This window comes from Tribolium castaneum, chromosome 2 (assembly GCF_031307605.1).
Source record: "Tribolium castaneum strain GA2 chromosome 2, icTriCast1.1, whole genome shotgun sequence".
Taxonomy (NCBI): Eukaryota; Metazoa; Arthropoda; class Insecta; order Coleoptera; family Tenebrionidae; genus Tribolium; species Tribolium castaneum.
Window position 1 is genome coordinate 21857370 of NC_087395.1, and position 10306 is coordinate 21867675.

The window sequence follows — 10306 nt, forward strand, 5'->3', positions numbered from 1 at the left end:
ATCGATTCCCCAGATCATTTTACATAGGTTTACATAATAGACGTAACATCATTATGTTTATTAGCGTTGTAAAGCTTTTTGATAATCTATTTTTCTCAAAAAAGATTATTGTTCTGTATTTTATCATTTTCAAAAAAAATGCTAACAAAAGCAAAAATATATACTCGTAACTTAAAAACTATTCAGAATTTAAAGATGTTCTCGACGGCAATCGATTTAACAAATTATTTTACATAGGTTTAAATCAAAATAGTTTCACTTTTTCTAATAGTTTTGACGTAATCGGCCTTTAAATAGTGAGTGTGTAAATATTTTTAACCCCATTATGTTTCTTATCGTTGGAAAGCTCTTTAATCTATTTTTATAATAAAAAAAATTATTGATCTTCGATTAATAGTTTTCGAAAAATTGATGCAAACAAAAGTCAAAATCAAGAAAATAAAACACGCAACTAAAAAATTACTGAGAATTTAGCGACTTTCTTGACGCCAATCGATTTCATTTTACGTAGGCTTTCATCAAAATAATTTTATTTTTTCAAATAGTTTTGTCGTAATCGACGTTTGAATAGTGAGTGTGAAAATACTTCAACATATTGTTTTCGATATTTATCGGACAATAACTCCCAAACTATTAGACCCTATTGAAAAACTATTAAACAATCTATTTTTCTCAAAAAAATCGATGTTTTTCGATTAGTAGCATAGTTTGCGAGAAAATTGCAAACTAAAGCAAAAATTGAAATAAAATTTATGACTTAAAATCTATAAAAAATTTGACACTTTTCTCGACGCCAGTCGATTCCCCGGATCATTTTACATAGGTATGCATAAAAATAGATTTACTTTTTCGAATAGTTTTGCCGTCATCGACGTTTAAAACGTGTTTTTGACATTCTTTAATTTATTTTTAATTGCATTTAAGTTTTATTCAAGTTTCTCTTTATTTCAAAACTTGTTGTTTATCAAATGGACTATGAAATTCAAATTCAATGGTCACTTCGTCCAAATGACTATTGAAGTTTAAATTTTGTAAGTTAAAAAAAAATCTTTTGAATGTATTTACGTTGATTTGAGCAATAAAATTTTATTGTCGGCTGTGTTGTCGGTATTTGTTATTTGTATTCCTACTTTTTTTTTTAATTTCGTTGTTTGTCGAACTTGTAACATTTATTTAAGGAACTTAGATTTTCAATTATTTCCAAAATATGTGTCAAAAAATTTTTATTTAAAAAATTTTGTGACGTTCTTTAAAAAACCCACAATAGTTTTTGATTTAGAAGCAGTTTTAGATTTTTCCTAACCAAAAAGTGAGTTTTTCTGGAGATGGTAAATTAACCGTAGGAGTAGAGTTAAATATTTTTAAAAGCTTTTGTTGAACTTCGTTGTCTGTCTGATTCATATTTTCCGAGTCAGTTTTTTAACATTATCTCTAAGAATAATGATTACTGATTACGTAGAATTTGTACAAATATCTTAAATCAAAATAAAAACTAGTAAGCTTTATTCTTTTCTTATTAATACAAAGACTATTGACTATTCACGTAAACATTTTTTTCCAAACTTAACAATTTGCAAGTTTTTTCCTTTTCTTATCCAAACTTATTCACAATTTGTCAAGATAATAAAGCAAATTTAGCTTTGTCAAGAACAATAGTTTATTTTTAGCTTAAGAGTTAAAAAAAATTCAAAAAATAAAAAAAATACTTACCAATAATATCCAGATTATTGAACTGTATATTGGCAATCTGGACGGGCTCCGCCCCCGTCACAATCAAAACCTCTATCGAGATCAAAGCCTCGGCATCAAAAATCACCGGAGGCCTCGGAGGGCCCCCGTAATTATTCGGTGGCGAAGTCGCCAAACTACTCAAAGCCTGTTTTAAGGCAATGGGCGAAGTGGCCCCCGTGCGCCCCAAAGTGGGGTCCGGACTCGCCGGACTTGTGGGCGACGTGGGCTCACTATCCCTCAAACTCCCCGACATCGAATCCATCCTAAAACAACAGTCACCCTTTTAAACCCCCCAAAAAAATAAACTCACCCCACGTGCTTATGACTCGCAATCAACAATTCAAAATCGGGCCCAAAAGTCTGCAAGGCATCAACCAGCAATAAACTATGAACGGTTAAAGTGACACTGATATCGTGGGGGCGCTTGGTGAACGCAACTTTAACCCCTGCCACTTGTAACTCCGCCACACAACGGCCCCGACTTTGAACCTCCAGTGATAAATGGTCAACGGTGAACTGAACCATTAACAAGCGGGACATTTCGAGACTTGTGTCAAGACTTGCAGATTCGTCCTCATCTTGGCCGGTGTCTGTGATAACTTCGACCGGATTTTCCGGGCTTTTGAACGGTGAAGGAAGACCGGTGACTGTAATTATATGAAAGAGAGTCCTCGCAGCTGTGATTTTACTCTCGTTCAAATGTGCGACTAGTTTTGGAAGATTGGTGTTGATAATAAGACTGGGATAGTGGGGATCGGACGTGTGAATCACCCGTTTTTCAATTTGGAGCGAAATATTAAACCGGTCGAGGACATGAAGTGTGGAAGATCCCTTATTGTGGGCATAACGCCAGTTATCTTTAACTTTCCCGATCAAAATTTGAAGATCGGTCAGTTCGACACAATAAGTGTCGTACAACCGATGATAGAGCAATTTTTCCGAAAACGACCCCTTCATGTCCGCCTCCAAATTGGGCAAAAGCTCCAAAGTGTGCTCCTCTGAGTCACTCGCTTCGCTCGCTGGTGGCGTCGAACAAGGCGTAACGAATTTCTCCTCGTCTTCGCTCTCTTTGGTCATGAATTGGGGGCGCGTGATTTCGGGTAAAGTCGGGTGATTGCTCAGTTGAAGGCGACCGAAGTCGATCACAGCCATTGCGGAATTGTTGTCGGTGAATTGCTCCACGAAAATTATTTGAGGAGCGGATATGTCCAGTTCTAGTTCCCAGGTGGTTCTAGCAACCTGGAATAATATACGATATTTTTTTGACTGATGCAAATTTTTTTTTTTACATCGCGGCCATCTAAGATTTGTTCCCAGTTTTTGATGAGTTCTTTTTTGGTTCGTGTTTTCATCGCTTCGATGCGTGAGTGGGTGATGTCGCGTTGGTGAGGCAAACAGAGGAATTCGGTGAGCCAACGCACGGCGTTTGGCTGGTAGACGACGTCCAGACATTTCGAACGGATGCACAACCTTAAAGAATCAACGAAAACATTCAGAGAGTTATTCTTTATTATTATTCTACTCCAAACAAATAGATACTTGAATATAAAAACTCTGGGTTTATTTCAAAATACCGAGTTTTAAATCACATTTTAATTATAAATTTTGAAGATTCTGAGCCTTTAATTAATTCCTTTAAAAGCCCAAAAACAAAACCGAAAAAAAAAACAATAAAAGTTAAAAAAAAACTGGGAATAAAAATCCCAAACCAAAAACTGCAAATTGTAGTTTTCATTCTCAGAAGTCTGGAAATTCAATTTCGGAATTTCCAGAATAGAAGTGAGCGTTTGATGTAAAATTTCCGAGAAAATATCTGCCTGAATTCTAAGAGAAAGAGAAAGTTTCGTTCGGTAGAACAAAATTGCAAATTATAAGTGACAAAATTCGGGATTTGAGATAAACCTTCAGATTTGTCGAAATTTTCTTAGTCTGAAGGCTTTTGCAAACCTTCAAAAACACAAAAAAAAATAAATAGTCAATTAATCTCATGTCAAAAATAGATATCTTACGAATTAATAATTATTAAGCTTAAAATTTGGGAAAATAATAAAGTTATTTAATTATAATTTCATTGTTTTGACTTTATAGTCAGCATTTTTTTAATAAGTGAGTTTATCATCAAGAATGAACTAATTAAAATCGGTTGAACGTAACTAAATTCGTAGATAATAGACAAAAAAATAAAAATTATTAAAATATGCACGTATGGATGTATAAATTATCTATTTTATTTTATAAATTTTAATATTTCTTTAAGCCCTTTATTTACGTAGATAAGTTTTGTTGTTTTTTTTTAATTTTTTCTTAAATCTGGCCTTCTCTAACTCAAAAGAGCTTAATAAAATACGCAGAATTATTGTGCTTGTTAATTTTTTCAGCTTGTCTCGATAAATATCTCGCAAAATAAATGAGTTTCTGCTTGAAGTGTAATCAAAATCGTCTAATTAGCTCGTAATTAGGCGAGTTATCTGCAAAAAAATCCAAGATACAAAGAAAATACATAAATTAAAACAAACATTAATCGTGTATTCGCTTAACACGCCGCAAAATAAGTTCGCGCTAATAGCGAACTTGAGTTCAAATTTTAAATTAAAAAAAATATATTCGAAACCTGGAAACTGAAAATTCAAGTTTGAAATTAAGCAGTGATTATATATAACCCTATGACAACATCAGTATTTTGAGATCTAAGGTGAGCTTATTACAAAGGTTTCAAAATATCAACAGTGAATAAAAACCTAGACAAAAACTTGAAGAATTTATAGAATTTACAGTCAGAACTCAGTACTGGTGTAGATCAACATTCAAGATAAATCAAAATTTTAGTGTAAAATAGAAAATTTCATCATAAAAAATAGAATTTTAAACTTAATCAGTCAAAATTTCCAAGTTATAGAAAAGATTCTGTGTAAGTCAGAAGTCAAAAATTGTAAACGTTCCTTTTATATTACTTTGCCAGAATTAAAAAAGTTCACACAGAAAAATCTAGGTTACAAGTTTATAGTAATTCTCGATTTTAATGTATAACATAGAAAAATTCAAGTTTCAACACAGCTAAGTCTTAGCTAATTCAAAAGCTGAAAGTCAAAATATAGATTTTTATGAGTAAAAATTCCCAATTAAAAAATTTAAAAAGATATTCCCAATGAAACTATCCTATTTTTTTTATATAACATCCAAAAAAATATATTGAAAAAAAAAACAATCAAAATTTTTGAATTAAAAATAAGTACGCTATAAGCACACATTCCAACAAACTCTAAGAAAATAATAAAATCTCCTTTCAATAATTCTTAACAATATTAAGAAGTAAAGTGATTTTTTTTCTCTTAATTTCTTAAAATATTGTTTAATCGGTGACAGAACCAAGAAAGAGAGCAAGTTTATTACTTGTCCACGTCAACGAAATCGAAAATTATTTAAAATAAATAATATAATCATCAACATTAAATTTTCAAAACTGTTATTTTTTATCCAGAAAGCCATTATTAACCTGACGACATAGTAAAAAAAATTCCATTGCTACAACTGTCCTAATACTGCTAATTTTACCAAACTGTTTTGTGTTAAAAATAACGACGGATTTTTCATTAAAAAGTTTTGTTTAATCCCGAGTTAAGTTAATGGACAGTCATTTAATATTTAACAGCGCCATAGACCAGACTATAATTGACAAAAAATCGACACCTTGTTTAAAAAAAAAACAGACCTGTAATCACAGCCCGTATTTTGCGGTTTCTTCTCATACGCCAGGTAAAACAGATGCTCATTGGCCTCCTCCAACCGACTCGCGACACTCGCCCTCGGACTGGGCCCTTGTGACCTTCCGAAATTCATTCTTTCAAAACCCGGCGGTCCCATTAAGACCGGAAACATGGTATTTAGCGTAATTTTATCTTTCAAATAAAGCGCTCCAAGCGACAATTCCACCAGATGTGACGCCGTCCTCGGTTTACTCAAAATATTCAACGACAAGTTTTTAAATTCCAGTTCGAGCATTGGCGAACTCTCGTTTGTATCTTCTTGTGACGCACACAACGTCAAACAGCCCCGCTTCAGACAAAAATTAAAATGCCCAAACACCGCATCCCGCTTCAAAATCGTATTATTCTCAGCTGAGTCGCTCAAGACTTGCAGAATCTCGCCCTCCAACTGCGCCGTTTCACTGCTCTCCGGCTCAGTCGCCGGGGAGGAATACCACCCCATCCATTGGGGGAACCACCGCACCAGCATGCTCCTCCCAGCTGAGTTCCCGTTCGTTGAATTGCGATCGGGGATCGGGACCGATCTCATGGCAATCTCCCGCAGGACCTTCAGCTCGTCGAAATCCCGGGCCCATTCGACCTCATCCTTTAATTTTTTCTCATCGGGGGTTAGGACCAGATTGGGGGTTGCTAATATTTTCATGTACAAGTTGACGTATTTGACGTTCTGCTTCGCTCGTGTTAGGCACGACTCGAGGGTGGGTCTGGGGCGACAAAGCGCCGGTTGTTTCCCGGGGTAGAGACAACTGATGGCGTAGAACCACCAAGCTCGAGGGTCGTCCTTGACAGAGCATGAGGGTTTGTAGCGGCGGTAGCTGCGAAGGCGGTCGATTGTGTCCAAGCCTTTGATGCATTTGACGATTTGGTCGTATTGCCACTGAAAGTTTTGCAATAGAAGTGGTTAAGTTGAAAAAAGTTTATTACGTCGATTAGGGTTAAGGGGACTTCGTCCAAAATTAAATCACAGACTACACGTGGCGTATCGCTAGATCTGAGGGGCTGTTCGCTGCGGTTGCGCTTGACGTGGGCCAGGGCGCTCACGGGGGCGAGGATGTAGTGGCGGGTTTGTTTGGTGGTTTGAGTTGGCGACATTGCAATCTGAAAATTTTCAAAATTTCTTGGTGTTGTCCGAAACTTGTTTTCCAAAAACACCAAGCTTTGGTTTTTTAATACGTCTTTTGTGGAAAAAGACAACGACTTTTTATTTAACAGTCCATTGTTAAACAAGAACAACAGCAAACTTTACTGCATGAGTGAAGAAAGAAAATAACAGACCAATGTAACGTTATCCGATTTAAAAATTCAGTGGTTTATTTTCATCAGAGTTTTCTCTCTTGATACATTTTTATAATTTTTTTTTATAAATAAATTATTTTTGTTACAAAATTCAACTAATGTTTTTCTTCTAGTATTCGTGACAGCAACAGAAAAACTTAAGCATCAAAAAAATACAAAAGTACGGAAAATCCTAATTACAAATTTTCTGAATTTTAAGTGCTAAGAACACAATACAAAATTAAAAATCAAAATTCCAAATTTAAAAAACCTCAATTTTAAGTTTAAAAAAAGTTACTCTTATAACTAGTAAAATAAAAATCTATACACCAAAATCAGAATAATAACAAACTTCGGTCAAAACACAAAATCTCCAATATTGGCCATTTCAAAAAATTGCAAACTTCTATAAACTAGTATGATAATCTGCCTTATTTTAGTCAAAAGTCTGGAAGACGATTCATAAAAAAATGTTTGAATCGGTATATTTTGTTTTTCAGTGTCTTGTTAATTTGCATAAAAAAAACTGAACCAAGTCTTTAAATTTACAAGCAACTCTCTTTAAAAAATAACCATAGTCGAATGAAATAAGACAAAAAATAGAAACGAAACTGGAACTTTATTTCTGTAATTCATTATAAATGTACAACCTATTCTTGTTTTTTTTAATCAATTTAATAAAATTCGCATAAAACAAGTCATTTCTGGAGAAGAAATCTTGAGATTCATTTATTATTTAAATTTTTTTAAATTTATTAAAGAAACTTTAAAATTAAACGATTTAGAAAAGTACTGAGAATAAGAAGAAATATTAAAACAGTGCTCGCAAAAAGCGATAAGATATTTTACAAGTAAATAATGTGAAATAATTTAGGAAATTCCACAAACTTAAAGAGCTAATTGAGTAAATTTCTGGAGATCTAGAAATCTTGACATCATTTTAAGATTTAAAATCTTCGTTTTTTAAATAAATTTCAAATAGTATACATAAAAAAAATTCCAGATCTAAAAGTATAAATTTGTAAAATTCTAGTGAAATAATCTCAAATTAAAAAAAAAACAAATTCCAAGCTCCAAATATCTAGTTTAGAAATCTAAGTTTCCAATTTATAGAGAAAATTTTAAAAATTCACCATTTTAGTTTGTTAATTTTATAAACAAAAGGCCCAAAAACAGATTCCTGGTTACGTAGAAAACAAGAAAAAACTTCCAGAAAGTCGTAATAATACGCTCAGTCACCACAATTTCCAGAAAACTTTTTTTATAATTAAGTTACAAAATTTATGAGCATTCTTCTTATCTTCAAGGCAAATTCTGAGTAAAACACGGCAGACTTTTAAAATTATTTTTTTTATATAAAATGTCTAAGTGCCATAAATCCCCAAATCTATTAACATTTCAGAAACAAACGAATTTTCATCTTTTACAAAACTATGTTTTCTTAAATGTTTGATTGAGTTAACATGATCAGTGTTTTTGAAATAATTATCTTTTTGTAGACTACACTGTACAGTGTGTTGAAAATTAAAAAAAAATAAAATCATTTTAATTTCCTAAATTACAGATCTACTTACTGTAAAACTATTTATTTACAAATATCTCCTATTTCCTTATTCTTAATAATAATAATAAGATGACAAACAGTTTTAAAAAAATCTAAAATCTTTTCGTCATTTTATTATGAATTACGCCTCAATGCCGTAAATAACAAATTGACCTAGTGACAATGAACGTAAATAGTTTCTTCAATTAATTCATTGAAAATAAACAACTGTTTTGTAGTGCAGACTTTTTGCCAATTTAATCCGAGGTAGAGAGATAAGAATTTACTTCACGATATTATTCATAAATATTTTCTTCAATTAATTCATTGAAAACTACTATCTTGTTGGAGTAATTTTTTGCCCGTTTTACTCGAAGCACAGAGATAAACGATACTATTCATTCAACATCAGTTTGTAATTTTTTTTGCTGCTTTTAAACCAATGGAAACCCGAATTTCCACAAATTAAACAATAACAACTTTGTGACTTATTTATCACAAAATCACAAAAACATTACACAACACTTACCGCGAGATCCCCCAACCCAAGCCTTGACAGCAACTGACTCGGCTCTAAATCAACCCAATAAATTGCAAATTTCTGCATTTCTAAGATTTTAAACGACTCCGCTCCCATGGCCCAGTGTGAAAAACCGGGGGCCCAGTTCGCGTCACAGCTTTGGGCCGAAAGCGACTCCATGGTGACCCCGAAAGCCACGGATTTGTTTGGTATACTGACACTGTCCTCGTATCTGATGTGCACATCTTGGATTTTTAACTAAAAAAATATTTAATTGCTGTAAAAAAAATGATCGAAAATGGCACAAACCTGGAGGTTTTCTATTATATCTGACACTAAACCGGCCCCAAAACCGAGCCAAGAGGAGTAACTAGAAGCATAGTAAGACGAGGAGTCCCTTGATTCCGTCTCCAACCTCCATCTGGCTTCAATAATGTCCAAAGCACTTAATTTGATTTCTTGCGCCGCCAGTTCTTCGGACTCTGCGTCCCACTAAAGCGCAATTAATTTGGTCAAAGTGGGGCCAGAAAGGCATGGTTGTTACCTCATCCACTGGCAGGGGGCTCGCAACTAAGTACAACTGTTCAATGGCAATGACCCAAGGCGCTGATCTTATTTGCCGGACAGGTATTTGTAACTTAACTTTCCCAATGAACCCAGCTTTGATTTCGATGGGTAGTCCCAGGTGTCGCAATGCATCCTTCTTGAGGGGCAAATTCTCAAGCTCGACCTTACCTACAACCCCCTGAATCACCCCAAATTCTCCCAAAAAAACAATTACCCGACAACAACGCAATGCTCAACTGGTCGGTGTTCAAATTCTCCACGTACTTCCCCAGGTAATTGTTCAGAACCCATGCTGCAAGACCCTCCAACATTTTCGGGAGGCGTTCAAAGATCGCACCGGATTCAAACACATAACAGTACTTTAACCTATGACAAACCGTTATTTTACTGCAATCGATAGTGCAACGACTAGGCGAGATTTATCAGATAGTTCTAGTCCCAGCACTCAAAAATTGCTCTAATCACGCACAAAAAAATTATTTACACAGAAACCCCTCACGTGAATTTGTTACATAAAATTTGGCTTCGAAAAAATGGCGCTAATTTATTGAAATGGATGCAAACTGGCAAAAAGTGAGTACCTTGATAACGGCTGGGCTATTCGGTGGGCTTTAATCGCTTTTGATAATATTTTTACGTATTTTCAAAATAGAATTTTGACAAATCCAGATTTGACAGCTGCGATCTTGACGGACGCCCAGAGGCGGCGCCCGCAACACATTAGTGACGGAAATAAATCACAAGTTTTGTGCGTTTTTTTGATTCCAACACCTAACCCGTGAATTTATTAACTGATAATTGGGAGGTTGTTTTTCAAATGTGGTAAAAAGCCCGATTTGTGGCTGCATTTTCGGTCATGTGACGCCCCCGCCGCTGCTTTTCGCACCGGTGCTGCCATAAATGCGC

At 34.3% G+C, this 10306-nt stretch overlaps 1 protein-coding gene across 1 annotated transcript in view; it reads right to left on the reverse strand.

Annotated features, from left to right (window-relative positions):
- Vps13D (Vacuolar protein sorting 13D) overlaps positions 1-10208 on the reverse strand; it is a 33537-nt gene extending 23329 nt beyond the window's left edge. The window contains exons 1-10 of the mRNA XM_015983563.2: positions 9982-10208; positions 9615-9766; positions 9378-9568; positions 9143-9325; positions 8843-9091; positions 6420-6593; positions 5441-6372; positions 3021-3201; positions 2042-2970; positions 1711-1994 (exon numbers count right to left, since the gene is read on the reverse strand). Of these exons, the coding sequence (XP_015839049.2) occupies positions 1711-1994; positions 2042-2970; positions 3021-3201; positions 5441-6372; positions 6420-6593; positions 8843-9091; positions 9143-9325; positions 9378-9568; positions 9615-9711 (3220 nt within the window). The 5' untranslated portion in view covers positions 9712-9766; positions 9982-10208. The remainder of the gene's footprint in view (positions 1-1710; positions 1995-2041; positions 2971-3020; positions 3202-5440; positions 6373-6419; positions 6594-8842; positions 9092-9142; positions 9326-9377; positions 9569-9614; positions 9767-9981) is intronic.
- Between the last annotated feature and the right edge of the window lie 98 nt (positions 10209-10306).